The sequence below is a fragment of the Cynoglossus semilaevis genome, chromosome 16 (assembly GCF_000523025.1).
Source record: "Cynoglossus semilaevis isolate Cse_v1.0 chromosome 16, Cse_v1.0, whole genome shotgun sequence".
Lineage (NCBI taxonomy): Eukaryota > Metazoa > Chordata > Actinopteri > Pleuronectiformes > Cynoglossidae > Cynoglossus > Cynoglossus semilaevis.
In genome coordinates, this window is record NC_024322.1 from 8,847,062 (window position 1) to 8,866,658 (window position 19,597).

Sequence of the window (19,597 nt, forward strand, 5' to 3'; positions counted from 1 at the left end):
GTAGTTTTTTAAGTAGTAAAAAGAAGTAGTGTTCATGTCATTTTAACACTGTCGTAGCCTTTACTGCAGTACTTTACTGCAGTACTTTTAGTAAGTACGTAGTAAGTTCATTTTAAAGGCAAATGACATCTTTTCAGTTATATAACCCGCTGCTGTCACTGTATTATACTGAATGGTCGAGGGAGTCGACTTTGAAAGATCAGTCCAAACAGTACTGCTGACGGGTCCTTTATATCTCGTCTTTGAGTTTGATATGATGAGCTGTATAAATTAAATTTATTTTTTATTATTATTAATATTAAAATGTAAACATGTTCCATGGTTAGATTATTATGCATTACAAATAAACACACGCGCACACTCAACTTACTCAAATATTCTTGTAACACTGGTAATAAATCCATCGACCAGGGTTCAAAAGATGCGACACCTAAAAAAGAAAAAGGAAAAAAAAATAGGTTAACCATGTTAAAGTAGTCAGTAAAAAAGAAAAATACACACACTCTCTATCTAAACATCCTGAACTTCATCTAGATGCTAGTCCACACGTTCAAAAAGCACCTGTTTTTCAAAATCACCAAGAGTCAGATTTGACCTTGTGGTGTCTTCACTGTCGAACTGCCTGATTGAATAGTTAAGAAAAGAGATTATTTCTGCTTTTTTTTTTTTTTTTTTTTTTTTTTGTGATGCTGCGTGTCACAGGCAGAGCCAGGTTCAAATACAAAGCCAAACCTGCTGGGCCTCACAATAATACAGAGTGTGCCAGAGGGAGCGCACTGTCTTTGACAGCCACACTGGCTTTGTCCAAGTCTGCTTTTGTCTCCAGAGTCTTAATTCATCCCAGCAGTTCACCCCTCACTCTTATCATCCACACATACCTTCAGACTGGAGACTTCATGGTTCAAGACCAGAGTGAATCCCGTGCGCCATCACTGGAACCAGAGCAGGGGTCTCTCTCTCTCTCTATCCTTCTTTCTCTCTCTCTCTGTTCTCCCTCTCTCACTCCACGTCTATCGCTCTTTATCAACTCTTCTCCAAAAGTTCACACCAAAACCATGTGTGCGTCATGCGCACTTTCCTCCATCCAGTGTCCTCCTCTCTCTACTTCGGACTTCTCCGACTTTTACGCACAACTTTTCCCGTTGTTCCTCTTCCTCTTCTTCCTCTTTTTTTATTTTATTTTTTGGCGGTTTGAGTTTGTCGCAGCTGTTGCTGTTTAGTGTTCGGAGGCGGCTCGCGGTCTCAGATGCGGCTCGGTCAAACGGAGTTGCCTCCGGTTTCCAGCCATGTCTGGACTGTCACATTGTGTGACCATGCATGAGTGAGTCCACAGAGTAATCAGCCTGCGGTCGGGACTTACAACCACGCCCATGTCACCCCCTGTCACCAATGCCACACACCCTTAACTTCCCTCACCCCCACCCCCCGGCCCCAAACAGAAAATTTAATTTAGCAATCACCAACATAACTGTAAAAGTGTCTGATAATCCCTGAAGGAATGCGAAAGAAAAAGCCAAATATTTAATAATAATATTGAATATTCTGTCCTTTATCACCCTAACGTGCTGCAGATCCTGGAACTTAAGATACGTCACATCAAATTTGCAATAGTAAATCTAGAGTTATTAATCTTGAATTTATATATATATATTCTCAGATATACTTAAAAGACCATACATTCATTTTTAAAGATTTATTTGTAACACAAAAGTCACAAAGAGCAAAAGAAAAAAAAGTTCAATAATCAAAGTGCAAGTGTAATAAAATATATTCAGTAGAAACACAATCAGAATTAATTATATTAATAGCACTTCCTTCTCAGTGTTAAAAACAGATTAAGTAGACCTGACAGGAAACGTGTCCTTCATCAGTATCAGGTTCTTCTTCGTCGTTCTCTGGTTGGGATGAGTTTGTTTCTCAGCTCTTTGCTTGACACACCCCCCCCCAACATCCAATGTGTTTAGTCTGAAATGAGGCACATCCCGAAAGGTCCAGCAGGTGTCAGTACATTAACATATGTAACACCACTAGCCGGAAAAAAAAAATAGAAGCAGGAACAGGAACCTTCGTCCCAGTGTTTTCAAAGCAGAGTTAGAATGAAAAACCGAAATGTGAAAAACAACAAAAACAAAAATAATAAAAAGGGAGGTTTTTTTTAAGTCGTTGTAAAAATTCTGAAATAAGCCATTGGTATAATCAGGAGGCAAAAACAAACATTTTCGATCTTCACAAAATTCAAGTTTCCTCACAGGGTTTTATGTAACTGCGTCACGTGATTATTGATTATATCTGCATGTCCAGTTGAACACGAATATTTCACATTTCTATTCTCCCTTTCCTGCAAAATAATGAAAATAAACATTCCTTTTATAAAGCTAAACTTCAATTTCCAACACCTCCATTTCAAGTAGACCAAAGATTTGACCAAACAGCAAATCCATTAAACAACTGCAGTGATTGTTTTAAGATAAAACTTAATATACAAACGTCTCAGTCCCGTGCTACGTCTGACCTTCCACCATTTCCAGTGACATATTCACACAAATCCAAAATACATCGCTGATAGAAAGCATAAATGTTTATAGTAATTTTCTGTGCTACAGTCACTTTGATTTTTTTTTCAGCGTGTTTGAACATAAGCTGCGGAAAACTACACGATAAATATAACTTAACAAAAATCCTTTCACAACATTTGTTGTTCCATCATTTAACACTAAACGGATTCACCAGCAGGTGGCGGTGGAGACTCAGCTTTAGTGAATTAGCCCACTTAAGCGTCATAATGTTATTAACGTTAACACTCGAAACTAAAAAAAAAAACATCTCTATAAAAGTTTGTTGTGTATGCCATTGTCAGTTTGTAATGTTTTTAGCATCTTTGGAGCATGATTTTATAGGTAAGTACACTAACATACGTCGACTTACTGGGGGGGAAAAAACTCCGCGTTTTTTAACACAAATAGAGAGAGTCGCAAATTGACACATTTAAACTTACTCGACGAGGTAACCGTATATAAATACCTTCTGTCCAATTCTGTTGGTGTCTATTTAAAAGTTGATATGGAATGTAAGTCGTTTTTGAAGTTTTAAACTCAACTTTCCCTCTTTCGCTAACACGTCACAGACAGGCTAACCTAGCTAAGCTAGCTTTGCTTTTTGTTATATTTTGAATTATCTTGTTTCGTTCTTATTCGCAGCTAGTTTCCATGTGTAGACCATTGGAGTTAACCGTCGTCTGTCAATTCCACTAGTAACCACAGCAAACCCACCAATAGGAGGGTTCATTCTCTCATTTATCTTATTTTCTTCAGGTGTTGTTGAATAAGTAATGAACGTTTCACACCTGTTGTTACTTGACATCATAGTTGTAATGTTTGTAAAACTTCAACATCTGAAAAAGAACTAGCGTTGGTTTTCCTTCATGTTCCTCCTTCAACACATGGTCTTGTTGCTGGTTGAATCTGTCTGGGTGGAGAGCAACATGTCGTTCTTCTTGTTCTGCATCAGGTCGTGATCACGCCTCACGCTGTCGGTGTAATGATGGTTGAGGTTACCTTTCAGTTTAGCCCTGGCCGAGCACCTCATGAGCGCTTTGCTGATGAGGTAGCAGAGCTCTGCCACGTTCAGGATCATGCAGATGGCTGACGAAGACACCATGAAGATGGTGAAGACCGTCTTCTCTGTGGGCCTGGAAATAAAGCAGTCCACCTTGTTGGGACAAGGCCACTGCTCGCACTTGACAAGCCGGGGCATCTGGAAACCATCATAGACGAAGTACAGTGCGTACATGAAGCCACCCTCAAAGATGAGTCTGAAGAACAAGCTCGAGGTGTAGGTCCACCACAGAGGACCAGTGATCGGTAAGCGCCTTTTCTTCAGTGTTTCCAGGTCTGTGTCTGTCATTTTCTCCGTGCCGTTGGAGGCCAGCATTGTCTTCTTATCTCCACGTTTCCTGTAGGCCACGTGCATGGCCACCAGCAGAGCCGGCGTGGACACAAAGATCAGCTGAAGGCACCACAGACGGATGTGGGACACAGGAAAGAAGTGGTCGTAGCAGACATTCTTGCAGCCTGGCTGTTGAGTGTTGCAGGTGAAGTCGGACTGCTCGTCTCCCCAGACGCTCTCTGCTGCCAGGACCAGGATGGTGATGCGGAAGATGAAGAGGACAGAGAGCCAGATCTTTCCCAGACTGGTGGAGTGTTTGTTTACACCTCCCAGCTGGGCGTACAGCGCCCCCCAACTCATTTTGGAAAAGAGGACTCACTCAGAGGTAAAGGGGATCTGGGGAGAGAAACAGTAGAAAGTTAACAGATCTTGAAATTCTAACCCAGTGTGTTGGCAACAGTTCTAAATTGTGGCTAAATGCTTTGCTTCAGTACCAAAAGCCTCCAGTAGGCAAACTCATGTGAGGGAATGGCACAGATCGTAAAACTGATTCCAGTCAGAGAGGTGCTTAATATACAGCTATAGCATTGTGAACATGACAGAAGGATATCAATTAGACTCTTCAAGTAATTAATGGTTTGAAAACAGTGACACAGTCTGGTGAACAGTCGGGAGACTGAGCATGAGGTAGACGACCTAAGGATGCTGGGAGTTTTATATCCAGGTACGTCTCGATAGTGTATGTTTGTGAATTATTATCATTAACGCCATTTTAATAACATCTGTCATGTAGTACAATTAAAACGTTCTTTAAAATCCCCACTAAACATTAAGCCTTATTCATAAAGGAAAGTTACACAGATTTTGCGATTTTCTGTCATGCGTTAAACTTCAACATTAACTAATTTAAAGGCAAATGCACTTGACAAATGAAACACGTTTTCCATTCAAACTCTTCCATTTGCGGTATTTTACTGTATAAGTGTAATATTTTATGGTTTATTTTGGCAGTCTGAAATTTTTCCTTGGTAAATAGAGACCCCACTGTGACAAACACTAATTAGCAATACACTTGTCAATACACTTCACAGAAGTATTGTAAGGTGGGGTGAAACCCAGTGACCACTGCAGCCAAGTACCCCACTCTGAACCGGCACTCCCAACAGGCATTTACGACTTGTCTCACTGTTGAGTAATAGCTTTTTCAGAGAAGAATTTCCTCTTAAATTTGACTTTGATACCTAATATACTGTCAGGAGGACAGGGTTTGTTACAGTTTAGAGGAATTTGAATTTAAATATTTAGGGGAACAAATGACTCAGACTTACCTCTTTATGTAGTGTTATACACGGGGAAAAAAGTATCAATAGTGTTCCATGTAGGGGAAAATCAATATTCCTTCACTGTTGCCTGTTGGTCCAATCTGAGTCTTTGTGGCAGGAGTTGGACGTTGGCTCTGGAGCCTGACGCACCTGAGTCTGTTCAGGTTTTACATTGAGCCTCCTGAAGACATGCGGAGGGAGGGGTTAATGGACACGGGTGGGGCCGTAGTTAGAAGAGGCGGGTTTCAGGTCGAGATCAACGATGAATCACAGCCTCCAGAGGAAGATGTGGCGCAAACCTTGGTTTTAAACCCGTCTGTCCGGAGCTGTTTCACAATTGTTGTCATTGTTTTTAACAGTCACACGTCAGGACAAACAGTCATACTCCAATGTAGGAGCAGCAAGTGGAAAAGGAAATTATTATCAGTTATGGGCATCATCATTGAGCTAACTCACAGCATTTTAATTTTCAGTATTAATGGAAGTTGGTAAAGTTTTTTTATCTAGATATTAAATTAATGATTAAATGAGTAATAATGGCTAAATGTTCTATAAACATTTTTAATTTGACAAAATCTTTTCAATAATTTAGTAATCTGCAAAGTACAATGCTGTACAGCAGAGGAGAAAGATAGAAACACAACAGATGGAAAGAAATATAGACAAGACGTGTGGAGGGCAGATGCTAGAAGAGAAGCATGTTTTTCCATTCTGAGTTTGAATTGTCACATGTATATGTAGGTCAAACAAAGGCATGTGATCGTCACTCCGCTCCATTCTCGACGTAAAATTAAAATCTGCAACAGTCGCAGAGCAGAACAATCACAGGCAGACCTGGTGACTTGATTTTCACGCAGCAGCGATTCTCGGTATTTGAGTGAAGTTGACAGAGATTCACTGGCTGAAGTCTTGAGAGACAGCAGACACACAGTGACAGTCGCTTAACTCAGTTCGTAACAACAAATTATCCACAGCCTCAGTCGGAGAAAAAAACGGTTAAGAAAAGGGGGCACTTCATTTATTCATTATCATGTTATACTGATGTCTTTTTTTTAACAGTCTCTCAACGTGAGGACTGTTTAGTTTCTGAGAAGGCTTTGTCCTTCTCCTTCTTCAGCTTAGCCAGTCCCATGAGGAGCTGGTCCCTCCTGTCCTTCCTGGCCAACAGATGCTCCTGGTCACTGGGAATCAGCTCACACATTTCCTGTGGGAGGGAGGAAGGGGGGAGTAAGAAGAAAGTTCCTTTTAAATTCACTGGATTTATTTATTTTTAATAATTTTGCATATCCTAAATTTCAGTTGTTTGAAGACAAAACACAGAATAATTTTTGTCTAACATTATTAGATGTTTAATTTGGAATCTAATCACCGGCTGTAATGGACTATTTGGCGTACCGGAACCAGCCCGCAGGCCACAAATTGATTATCACCCCTATATTTTTTGCGTTTAATTCTCTGCTACTATGAAATATTTTTCTCATGCTCTTAATGTTGATTGGTTATATACCAATTTTTTTATTACTTTCTCTGTTAACGTTATGCCATTTTAAATATATTTAGCTTAAATATTTGTTCTAAAAATCTTTACATTTTCTTAATTTTAGCATCACCTTTAAACCAGCCTTTACCTAATATGTTGTAGTTTGGAATGTTTCAAACTATTCACGTGTTCTTCAGTCAGTTGAACTTCTTGACTTACTTTTGGACTGGTAACTATTTAACTTTTGGTTAACTTTCCAATCCCCAGAAACAACTGAAACCATCTTTAGTTAATTTTGGGTTAACTTATAGTTATCCCTGGAGCAAAACCTGAAAACCTGTTAAACACTTTCATCACCCATTGTACACCAGGGCAATTCCAGGGGGTGGGTCATTTGGCTTTTACATTAGAAAACAGTTCACTTCCCAAGCAAAACAAGCAGAAGTAGGTGAAAGTTTAGTGAAGTCATAAATACTGTAGGTTGTTCGTGGCTCGTGTCGACAGTGGGGTGACAGGACGGGTTGGTTAAAATGGTGCAGCCTCTAATTTGCAAAAACACTCCCAGATCACCTTAAACTCTCTAAAGGCTGCAGATGAAACTAAAGAGACTAGATTTTCTCTAAAGCCTTCTGTCTCTAGGGGGAAATAATCTGTCCTGGTTCTCCCGCCTGTAGAAGTTATTTAGGTTATTGTTGTTGGTCTTTACATTCCACATACCACATCATATACCTCCGAGCTGATTTACAGCAGCCTGGAGGCTTTTAGAATTAAAATGACACTTTTAAATTGTTGAACGCATTCACAAGCCTCTAGGGTAGGGGTCTCAAACTACGCCCCGGGGGTCATTTCTGGTCAACAACCCTGCATATTTGGTCTGATTAAGTCAAAAATAAGCCAAGAGAGGCAAACATTATCTTCTGATGGATTAAAATCAACATTTTTGGAGTCTTTGATTTGACCTAGAGAATCTTGATGCTAGTCCAAAAAAAGAAAAATAGCTTAAAGTAACTGACCTAAAAAATATGTTCCATGTGGTCAAAAGGTGTTACTGCAACAGCTTGGCAGTAAAACAAAAATAAGTGACCGTTTATTGTCCTGCAGAACCGTCCACTAAACCATTTATTGTTGTGGATTAAACTTCCTCCACACCGCGACCTTCTGTTGTTCACACTTTAACAGCCTGTGACGACATGTGACCAACAGTGGTCAAAGTGTCGGAGTCAGTCACGCACAACCAGGGACACCATTCAAAGAAACATTTTACTCCGTTTAGCACAATCAGGAAACACAGTCGCTCTTACTTTAACGATTCCCTGGGCTTGTTCTCCATCAAAGTCTGGAACCGGTCCGAAGGATTTCACCACCCGGGAAATACCTCCGCTGTATCGATTGATGTAGTCGTTCAAACCTGTAGGAAATGAGCAATTTAAGAACATAGAACACAGAGGTTTTTGTTTCACAGCTGCTTCTATCATTCAGCATAAATCTATTTTTTTATCTATTGTTTGTCAAACCTTCGGTCATCATTTTTTAAATTTACTAAATAAATACAATGTCAAAATATTAGGCTGTGATAAACCAAATGCTACTGTTTATGGCTGGGCTTAAATTGTGGATTTTCTCTATAGATTTTGGTGCAGGAAAACATACCAAAGTACAAACTTTAGCATTTGCCCAAAAGGTATTACTTGAAGGTACTGTTAACTTTACCTAATCACTCTTTTGATTAAGATATAAATATTCATTAAAGGGCTAGTGCTTGTTTTTTAAAATATAATATTTTACAACATATATGTCCATAAAAATAAAAATACAAGCCTATGTGTTCAAGCCTTATTGTAATTTAACCTAAATTAATAATTGGACAGAGTGCATCATAAACAGACTCAGATGTTTGGTTTGTTTGCATTCCTGTGATAAGAGACGCTAAACACATGTAATAAAATAGGAGGAAAATTAAAGACTGAGGTCACAGTGAGTCGGGAAGGTCAGAAGGTCAACATTTAAACTGACTCTGATGCACTCACATGAAGTTTCACACCGAATAGTGAAACGTCCAGATTTGACTTTCATGTTCAGTTCAAGGAATTACATGAACCATGAGGTTTTGGATGAAACAAGCAATTAAAATGTTGACAGTTTTAACGAAGTCAAGGAGAGAATCATTGTTATAATAGTAAATGTAATACAAATAATCAATAATAATAAAAAGCTTTGTGCCGCAGGTATATACAGTAGGTATGATCTTTAAGGATGGGTTCATCAAAGGAAAAGGTTATTTGGGTTCTACATGTTACTGACAGTGATTAATGTTGATTTAAAAAAAGAGAGTAGTAACTGTGTTTTTAGGAAATGGGTACCATTTATTTATTTAGGAAATTTGTACCAACTAGTCCCCTGTACAGGAAGTTTATTTAATCTAATATTGTATTATATTTTTTAAATGTTGAAGTCTAATGTCTAATGTGAAGACAGTGTCAGTTTAAAGACTTTTCGTAATTGTGCTTTTATTTTGAAATAGCTTTGCGTTAAAGTAAATGAAACTGGCTCTGATCCTGTGCCTGCTCGGTGTCCTCACTGTGGTTTGGGTTAAGTTCACACACACACACACACTGCACTGGTACCACCTTTATAACACTGGCCTTCCAGTTCACTACATATTGAGACCCCACCTAAAGTAGTAGCAAGAACACAATTGAAAAAAACTCAGACCGGTGTATCCGTAAAATGGAATTGGGGAACGCGTACAGAAGCTTAGTCAGTAAAAAGTAGAGAGGTTCAGCACTGAGGTCCCAGGTTAGAGTTGGCATCTGCTCTGAAGGCCAGAGATGTGTGAGCTTTTGTGGGGTTGGTGAGTTTTAGATTACTGGTGTGAGTGAGTGCATTCACCACAGAGCATCAAAAGGTGGCTTTGTTCAGTTTTTGTGTGTGTGTGTGTGTGTGTGTGTGTGCAAATTCGTGGGTATGTGTGTACACATAGTCCTGGACACACGATGGGTTTCACACTTACCTCTGATATTCTTCGTCTGCGTGCCGTTTCGCTCTCGGCCTCATACACACACATGCGAACACACACATGGCACACACGTGGTACAATGCAGCCATGTTGTGAAGAGACGTGTGGACCATGTGATTTTCTAACAGTGCTTAGATAAGTGAATGTCTGAGCCTCTCACTGTACAGTAGCTGTGGTACAGTGATGTCGTTTGTGAAATCCATGACCTCATGGATCCAAAATAAAGTAAAATATGACATGTGGTAAGAAGTACTACAAATATTTTTCATGTATATATTCTATTAAGCCAATATTGATCAAACCCTGTCACCTTTATTCTTTGCATATGTGTTACATTTAGTTTCAGTAAATATATGCGGGCATATGTATATATTGTGTTTACTATATGCTATACTTCCTCTCAACTAGTGGTTCGCGACCCAAAAGTGGGTTGGTAAACAACAGGTAAACAACATGATGATTTTAAATCAGCAGTCTTGCCTAATTGCACTCCTCAACACTAGGTGGCAGAAATACCCCCGTAATGTGAGTTGATGCCCCGACATTTAACGTCACAGAAGACACACTCCTCAACACTAGGTGGCAGAAATAATCTGAGTTGACGCCCCGACATTTAACGTCACAGAAGACGACATGGAATTTTTATTTACATATGCTAACTGAGCATGGCAAAGTACAGATTATATAAAATATGGATTATTTTACGTCAACGGTCGCATCTCTTTTCCTTCAATAAATTTGAAAAGTTAAAATGTTTTTCCTAAAGGCCCCTGAGGCTAGACCAGTTTGGTATTACTACGATATACTACACTACACTGTATATTTTTTGTGTAACTTACTACATAAAGCAGTGTCTTTGAATTTATGACTGAATATTTGTAAAAAAAAACGAGGTCACCTTACCTTCAGGTGCATTGAGGTGCATCGTTTCCATGGGACCAATGAAGGCGTAACGCATTCCTAACCCCTCTGACATCACTAGGTCGATGTCCTTCACTGAGATAACACCATCCTGACAGAGGAGTGAGAGGAAAACACACTCCTTATCTTATATTAATGAACAGTGTTTGGTATGTAGCGAGATGGGAAAAGCCAGTGGGTAAATTAATGACCAGACTCTCTTCACTGTCTGTACATGTGGAATTTCAGCTCTGAGTCAGGCATTTATCTGAGGGCTACAGTGACTTAGGTTTGGCCAGAAATCACATCTAAGATGTTAATTTTTTTCCCCTAGGTTTGGCCAGAAATCACATCTAAGACGTTAATTTTTTTTCCGCAGATCGATAAATAATAATTTTTTTTTATTATTCTTTTTTTTAATACGCCGGTTTAATCGTGCACAAAAACATGAACTTGAGGCACAAACCGAAGTTAAGCAGACACAGAAAAACAACCCATTTGTTGTAGGTCCGTTCAAATGATGAGGGAATGAACAGCAGAATTAAGATGTTTTGCAGTCAGAAATAGTGTAAATTCAAATTATTGTTTGTCGAATAGTATAGTATTGTATTGATAGTATTGTTCCGTGTCCTTCACCAAGAGAATTCATATCAGCACAGCAACGTCAAACATGGGCTTGTAATGTTCGGAGGTGCTTTCTAGGATGTTCAAGTTCAGACATTTTCAGCAATTGTTTAGCCCAGAAAATCCTGCCTAAAACCCTAGTTCTTTTTGATGCACTAAACTACATGAATCATCTAATGTTTCCATAATCTGTCATTTCTGTGTTTTTAGGATTAAGTAGGGCAGCTGAGGATGGAAAGATGGATGAATGGAAGGTGAGAAGGGAGCAGTCCAGGTACCCATGGGTCAGAGATGCCTGTTGGCTGACCAGCAGGAAATCAAAGCTGTGTTACAGATCCAGAGTCAAGACTACCAAGGACAAGGTTGTCTTTGTTAAGGTCCAGCATCCCAACAACGGGTCTGTTATTTGAGTAAAGCTGGATGTAGGGTGAAGTCCTTTCTCTGCTCTAATCACCGGGAGTGTAACAAGCGTCTTTCTCAGCCACTCTGCTTTCTGATGCTGGCCCCGAATCAAACACAGTTTTCACTGCCACTGTGTGTTTCTACAGGATGGAGGCTCAGTGTTATGTAAGAAGGGCACCCGAGCCAGTTTAAAGCCAGGGTTTAAAGGGTGAGATGAGGGGTGTCCAACCTCCTCTCAGGGGGTCAATGTCAGCATTTTAATGGCTTTTTAAAGTGATCCCTCCACTTAACTGATTTTTGGTAGCTCAGGAAAGCAGCATCCCTTCAGTAGGACAACACTTTTGTGAGTTAGACTCATCTGCTCTGACAACACCTCGGTGTTGTTTGTGATTCTTCTGTCTGTAAATCACTAGCCCAAACCTTTAGCCACAAGTTAGCTAAAAATAAGCTTATAAGCATATTCAAGAATGTTCTCCCATTTACTTGTAGCTGTGGGAAATATATCGTCTAGTTTGTACGTGTTCAGTTTGCGAAATATTAGTGAAGGCTACGTTTAAATGCTGTGTAATGGCGGGTGTCAACTTGCTTCTTTCTCCATTATTCAAATCCTCCTCTGCAGCAGTGACTAACACGACGGGAGTGAATGCGGAAAAAAACATTCATTCATTAATTTCGTAATCGAAAGTAAACCACAAATGCGATCCGAAAGCTAAGCATTTAGGCAAACACCAAAACTGCGACAGTTTGGTGTGGTATTCAACAAGTCCACTCTATAGAGATACTGAGGTTTATTCCTCCATCTAGAAGCCCCTTCTGATCCTCTTTTTCATATATTTAAGAAATAATATAATGTAATTATCTACTAATTATCAAGCGTCATCCACCCACAGCTAGGTGGAGTCCTTCAGTAACCACAGACCGTGTTACTGAAACACAGAGCATAGAAAATGAACACCTTCGCTGAATTCTTTTTTGGGACACAACCCTGCGCGATAGGTTCAACCAGGTCGTCTGATGTCGTACGATCGAGGCCCTTCTAAGATTCACACCTGACCTCTACTCCGCAGATATTCTTGCTTGCCACGAATAATCCACTCTCCCTCTTACACGCATTCCAGCGGGCTGAGACAGCGTGACACACACAACTCAATTAGACAACGACTCACACACTGAGCTTTTACAATTGAGATGGATCAGGATTTACCTGCTGCACAACTATAATGAGAGATACTTGATGACTTTGTCTAACAGGTTTATAGGTTTTCAAAAACAGTGTTGCCAGTGCCAAAATTCAATTGTGAGAGCTCCAGTAAGAGAAAATGACTGTGTCAAATTTTTAACTGATAATTGCAGCTACATCTGACAGAAACCATCTACTTTTAATTACTTTTCATTTTTTCCTTTCATTACACTTGACTATGGCTAAAGATAATAACGCTAATAACTTCATGATTGACACTCAATGTTCTATTAGCTAACAAAGTTCATTTGATAGAATGTGTTTTTCATGTCAACCTTTGTTTCAGTGTTCAGAGCTCTACTGCAGGCATTTCATGTGTAATTAATTAGTACCACACATCTACGAGGCCACCAGTGTATTTTAAGGTGAAGACATTGGTGTGATTGATTTATGAGCGTTAATGTGTTTACAGGTCGATCGCATTCTTAGTTCTCTTGCCTTGTGATCTTCTTGTCTCGGCTTTCCAACCACCACGATCTTACTTTGTCACTCTAAAGAAACCATAGGCCTGACTGTGAGCGTGATTGGTTGTTTGTCTCTATGTGTGACCCCGTGATAAACATGGTGAACTGCCCGGCGTTTACCCCAGTGTTTCCCAACGTTTTTTGAGCCACGGCACATATTTTATATTAGTATATGTAATCAAATATAATAATCTTCTAGTTTAAATTTACCCACAATTTTATTGAATCTCAGCCAGTTCAGTTGAAGATAACACGAATATACTGGCAGGAATTGAAGAAAGACACAAAGATCTTCTTCAACAACTCTGATTCTCTTTTTTTTTTTTAGTTTTCATAGCCATCTGTGGTCAGCTAGCGTATTTAATTTAACAAACAGATAAAAAATATTGGCAATAAATAAATAAAAGCTTGTTGGAAATCACTGGTTTACCCTACACTCGATCAGTGATTGCTAAGATACAGTAGGCTTCATTTTCCGCGGTGACCCTGAAAAGGATTAAACCCTGCAAGAATGATGAAATGACCTGTATCCATGCGCTAACCCTCTGTCCTCATCTTCTTGTAATTATAATCAATGCATACAGAGGTCGCTACATTTGCTTCTAACCAATGACATTGACCCCAGAGGTGGCAAGAAAAAAAAAAGAATAATTTGACTGAAGTCCTCATTGTCGCTAGTTAAATCAATATTTATATTATATTATAACAAACTAAATTTTGCTAAGTTTATTATCTGTGAGCTACAGCCTCCCACTGGAGTGCGTCTGAGCTTCTACAGCTCTGTGTGAAGACACAAATATCTCATGGTAAATGTATAGAAGCTGTGTGACTGCCTGCACAGGAATGTATCTGTATCTGCTGAGATTCCTTGAAGTGTGCTTCAGCTCCGGAAAGCTAAGAGACGCTGACATGTCAGTGCTGTTTTCGCCTCCTGGCTTTTGGCACTGAATGAGTGGGCGATGAAGAGCTTTCACCTGACTGCAGACCACTGATCTCGTCAATATACCAAGACGTTTCGTCCAAAACAAATGAATTCTGAGATATTTGGCGAGAGAGGAAAAAAATGAGGGAAAAACAAACTCAAAACAAATGAATTCTGAGATATTTGGTGAGAGAGGAAAAAAATGAGGGTGTTTTGTACAAATAGAGGACATATTTCTAAGTATTTATTTTGATCAGGAGCTTTCGGTAAATGAGCTTTGCTTTGGGCCCAGCACAGTGATGACTTAACCGTTCTAGTGCAAGTGTTTTCTTTCTTTGTTTGAGTGGACTTTAATTTGCCGTATTAATTTTGCCAGCATTTGTCCCTAAATAAACTTTGATGTCATTTGTTACATACATCCTAAATATTAATATGTCTCATTTTTTTCAGGGCTTGACCATCAATAGCAGACATCAACATCCACAACTCATTTCCTTTCGAAGACGCAGGGGGCGCTGAAGACACTACCAGCAATCTACAGGTGAGGGCAGCGTACACAGTGGACAATTTGCCGGGCCATTGCAGGGACAAACAACCATTCACACTCACATTCATTCTTATGGTGAATTTATAGTGTCCTACTCAGCTATTAAACATGGTTTTGGGCTACGGGAGGAAGCTGGAGAACCCTTAGGACATAGGATTGAACTTGATCATCAGTGATTTTTTTGCTGTAGAGGCAAAAGTTTTACCAACATTTGCCATTGATGGCAAACAACAAGAACCAATGTGAAAGAGTGAAAAGATTTTCTAATCTGTCAGATTATGCACACAAACCTCTATTCAGACAAATTCAAAGTTCAGTTGATATTTTTAGGTAAGTTGGTGATAATTGGGCAAGAGTGATACCAAAGGCAGCCACATTTGTTTATCTAAGATGCATTAGTTTAGTATTGTTTGTATTCTGTACAATAAGGTCTTGTAAAGGCTGACAATTGTGTGCACCTAAACACTAGTTTCACTTTTGTAAACTAGTATAATTATAAATATATACATACTGTACAATTAAATTACTATATAATTATACAATACATTATATATAATTTGCTTGGGAGAATAGACAAAGCATCACAACATTGGTAATCGTTGATGAGGCTGCAATATCAGTAAGTGTTCATCAATCTGCCACTTATATCTGCTGTTTTGTCTTAATGTCTAGTTTCTTAAAAAACACTGCTAAGAATATTTGTTTCTCCAAGTACCACCAGTGGTACATGCACCATACTTAGAAAAAGGGACGACAAAAGTAAAACTATATAACTCCAAAAACCAAAAACCTCCCATTACAGTAGAGTTATCAAAAGCAGGGGTTCTCAACACTAGGTCTGGGACCAGTACCGGTCCTTATGGCATTTGGTACCAAGCCGCAGTGGGACACAGTGAAAATGTACTTCAGTTTTACTAATTTACTTCATTCAAAAAGAATCCAGTCATATCCCTTTACCTAATCTAAAAATATTTCAAACAACAGGTCATTCAGACTCTGATACTAACAGAATAAAGTCTAAAAGAGGTTTTATTTTGAAAATTATTGATCCTTCTGCTGTAACGGCTGATACCGGCCGACCGGTCCTTGGTAAAAAAAACAAAACAACCAAGAACAAAAGTTGGGCACCGCTAATATATTGTTTTACCATTTTCCTTCATTGTATTGAGATTAAATTAGAGTTTAGTCCTAAATGACTTCAATAACTGTTGTGTGACAGACAGTGCAGCTGTTATCAGGTGTAACTTGCTGCACTCGTGAACATATCAACTTCACGCGGACATAAATTCCACATGCTCCTGCTCAAACCCATTAGGACTTGTGTGTCACATTCAGCCTTGTTGTCAAATTTATGGCCTTTTTGATTTTACTGGACAAACACCAAGTGAAAATTAGGTGCTATAACCTCCCCGGGAAAATACCAGAGATGTACGAGTGTTAACCGACCAGTTTACTCAGTTTGAGCAGATTCCTATCCATTCATAACCTCCTCAGACTGTTTGGTCTATACTTTTCATATTTGAAAAGAAATAAGGTTGTTGTTGTTCATCTCCTTACGAGGAATGGTGACTGGGCAGTCTTTACTATCAAGACTTGATAACGTTGGATGAACAAAAGACGATAAGGCAATAATTCGATTTTGTTTTTCTTGAACAGTAAGAAGTGGAAAAGTGAGAGGAATAAAAATCCTTTATCACTTCAAAAATACAAATAATCCATTGAACAGTTAGAGGTCCCTTTTTGTGTAACATGTAGTGTTTTGTTAAATTACACTATTCATTCATTGAATAATGCTTTAGAAATTAACTTATAATGTATATTACATAATGAATAATTGAATATTAATTATCCTGAGACTGAGACTTTGTAAATATGTTCACCTACTAAACTCAAATACAGAATTGCGACATCAGTAGTTTTTCTGGTCTGATTCCCACAGTCAGATCACACAAGGACACCTATCCTCAGAGATTAAGTATCATTTACTGCAAATCTGACCCTCGTTGGTGAAGAGCTCAGAGGCGGCAGCGGAGGAATTTCTACCTCTGCCATGAGCCACAAAAACACACAGATTTACATTGTCACCCTTACAGTAATGACAAGCAAAAGTAGAAGAAGGTGGAAAAGATGACACCGACCTGGACCAACCTCCATGACTCTGCTATGACGGCCGACTGGACCCTGTTGAGGGCAAAGCCATCGATCTCTTTCTTCAGGCAGACGGGAGACTGGCCGACCTTAAAGAAGAGAAACATGACAAGCAGCTGTGAAAACGTGCACCTTACAGCAGGTCCAGAGAGTACATTTTAACATTTTATTTCATGTCCTTTTGAATAGCAAAGTTGGCATATTTTAGACAACATTTGATCAGTTCAAATGGGTTTATTTTTGCTGTTACAGCTTTTAATCTATATTTCTTGCTCTCACTTAAACCCTGGATAATTTAGTCTGTTTTGGCTAACCATGTGCATTTTTTGTTCTATCTTGTGATCAAACTTTATGTTATTTTGTATATTATTAAGATCTTGTTTCTATTTAGCAGTAGATGGCTAACTACATGCCACTTTTGGGAGTGATGCTACATGTTTGCGCTGCACTGTAGCAGAACCCAGGAGCATTCACTGTACGTGTCTTTGCTCTTTGTTGTTGCAGCTCTCCTGTACCTTGGTCATTACAGCCTGGGTGGAGCTCATCACACCTGCTGCAGTCTCTGGGTGAGGCACCAACTCCACCAGTCTGACATAGTACGGTGGATTTACCTGTACACAAAAGAAATGGCTATCAATGAGCATTATAAAAATGCTAATTCTTCCACATACACTATAAGGTTTAACACATTTTAACAACAAATTCAAACATTTTTTTTTATTTATTACATGATGACCAAACATTATTTTACTGTGAATATGGAAAACACAAATGAGCCTGAAAGTTGTCCAGTTCTATCAACCTCACATAATTACCCCCAAAAAGCTGCCTGCACAGTTAGTGCCAACAAACTGTAATCAACTGTAATGATTTTCATTTACTTTTAAAGGGCAGAGATAAGGATGTCATTATTGTGGATTTGTGGTATCAGTTTGTTGGATATCTTTTTATGCAAATACTCGAACATGTATTTGTAGCTTCCCAATAGTGTGGAGTAAGCACAGAGACCGATTCCTCTTTGGTTTAGGTTATTTTTGAACAGGCTTTTTTTTTGTAAAAAAGAAAAAAAAACAAAACAGGCAAATTCATAACGATATATTCGACTTTCAGACTTGATAAATGGTTTCATTAATCAGCGTTAGGTTTAAATAACTTTAAAATCAGTACAGAGTGATGCAATTGACCGAAGTTCACGTTTTCTCAATTCAAACCTATAAGGAATAAATCATGGCACACGCTTGTCTTAGTAGTAAAGCACAGCAACAAAGGCATCATCGGCACTGACCGGATGAGAGACGAGGCATCGGCTTTTGTTCTGGACTTTAGAGAAGAGGCTGCTGGGCATAATGTAGGAGGTGGAGCTGCTCAGGATGACGTCCTTTCCTACAAGTAGTTCTATCTCTTGAAAGACACTTTGTTTGACTTCAAGCTGTTCAAAAACACACTCCTGAAAAACACACAAAGTGACAGGAAATCACAACAACAACAAAAAAAAAAACACGAGATACATTATTTTGTGCCACAGATATAGTAAATATGAAGGTCATCTAAATAATAACTGAATTGAGTAATTAGACACCTCCAAAAACTTATGTTGGGCAATGATTAATACGCAATTAAGCTACGTTTGTGCTAGAATTGATTATAAAAAAAGGTAAAACTGTAAATGAAACAGAAACAAACAACACATTGTGATCAATGAGCATTGGTAAAGTTCCAGTGTCATATCAGGAAATAGGAGTCTGATAATCTATCAGTTTCCTTGTGAAGCAATATTTTGTTCCTTGTTAGGAAGAACCCATTATGGAACATTACATATTTTGGCCACAATGTGCGTGTCTAGAGAGAGTGCCATTGTTTGTGGATTTAGCACTGGAGGAACTTAACACTTCACTTTCTCAGTTCATTTCAAGTGCGTCACCCATGACTGGATTAAGAAAACAGTGCACGGGTGTTGACTGCACTTGAGCTCTCACGTTGACAAAGGAAGGGATGAGTGATTTGTTGGTAAAATGTCTTGTAATTGTTTGGGCAGCAGGGTAACACTTGTGTCAAGCTCAGACTGCTGTCAGTGATAGGTTTTGTTTGTTTAAAGCTTCATTCTAGTGTATGTCAGCCCTGCAACCTCGTTAAGGTAAAGGGTGTTTAATGACAGAAGGCTACAAGGCAGACTTTTTAAGACGGATTCAAAACTCAAAATCAACCAAAAACGAATTTTAGTTCACAAGTCATGGGCCATAGTAGGTTGGGAACCACTGGACTAAACCTACAAGCTCATCCCTGTGTGTTTTTCCTCATGAATTGTTATTACAAGTGACTTGTTTTTTTTCTTTTGCACCTCGCCTTCATGGGAGATGAGAGATAAGGCGTTACGTACAGTATGTGTGTACACACATTGTCTACCTATAGATAGATGAAACCAAACAGTGGCTTTTCTGTACCATTACTGCACTACTATTTATAGCATGATGTGTGAGGCCATGTTTAAGAACTAAGTTAGATTATTTACGACAGTGATTTATATCATCATCCAATGAAAAAAAATGGAAACTGCAGCCCATGGTTTAAAAGAATAACTCGACTTCATCTGTCACCACCCAGGCCCAAGGTGAACTATAAATAAGTTTCCAACTGCCTTTTTAACTCA

General features: G+C 39.0%; 2 protein-coding genes and 1 long non-coding RNA gene across 4 annotated transcripts in view; 1 reads left to right on the top strand and 2 right to left on the bottom strand.

The window, feature by feature from the left end:
• Positions 1 to 2,149: 2,149 nt before the first annotated feature.
• gjb8 (gap junction protein beta 8) lies at positions 2,150 to 5,620 on the bottom strand. The gene is made up of 2 exons (XM_008328447.3): positions 5,214 to 5,620; positions 2,150 to 4,281 (listed from the first exon to the last, which is right to left on the bottom strand). Exon 2 carries the CDS (start codon positions 4,243 to 4,245, stop codon positions 3,433 to 3,435), a length of 813 nt encoding a protein of 270 aa, XP_008326669.1. The 5' UTR covers positions 4,246 to 4,281; positions 5,214 to 5,620; the 3' UTR covers positions 2,150 to 3,432.
• LOC107989808 (uncharacterized) lies at positions 4,130 to 17,572 on the top strand. 2 transcript variants are annotated; one of them, XR_001761331.2, is made up of 5 exons: positions 4,134 to 4,270; positions 11,438 to 11,481; positions 14,706 to 14,796; positions 16,896 to 17,092; positions 17,455 to 17,572. It is a non-coding gene; the product is annotated as an uncharacterized LOC107989808 (long non-coding RNA). The 2 variants fall into 2 exon arrangements; XR_003052138.1 differs by lacking the exon at positions 11,438 to 11,481 and having other exon boundaries at positions 4,130 to 4,270.
• The window catches only part of cryl1 (crystallin, lambda 1), a 15,541-nt gene continuing 2,147 nt past the window's right edge, over positions 6,204 to 19,597 (bottom strand). Inside the window, exons 4-9 of the mRNA XM_008328448.3 lie at positions 18,236 to 18,397; positions 17,466 to 17,561; positions 16,941 to 17,039; positions 10,607 to 10,715; positions 7,989 to 8,095; positions 6,204 to 6,411 (exon numbers count right to left, since the gene is read on the bottom strand). Coding sequence (XP_008326670.1) covers positions 6,271 to 6,411; positions 7,989 to 8,095; positions 10,607 to 10,715; positions 16,941 to 17,039; positions 17,466 to 17,561; positions 18,236 to 18,397 — 714 coding nt within the window. The 3' untranslated portion in view covers positions 6,204 to 6,270. The remainder of the gene's footprint in view (positions 6,412 to 7,988; positions 8,096 to 10,606; positions 10,716 to 16,940; positions 17,040 to 17,465; positions 17,562 to 18,235; positions 18,398 to 19,597) is intronic.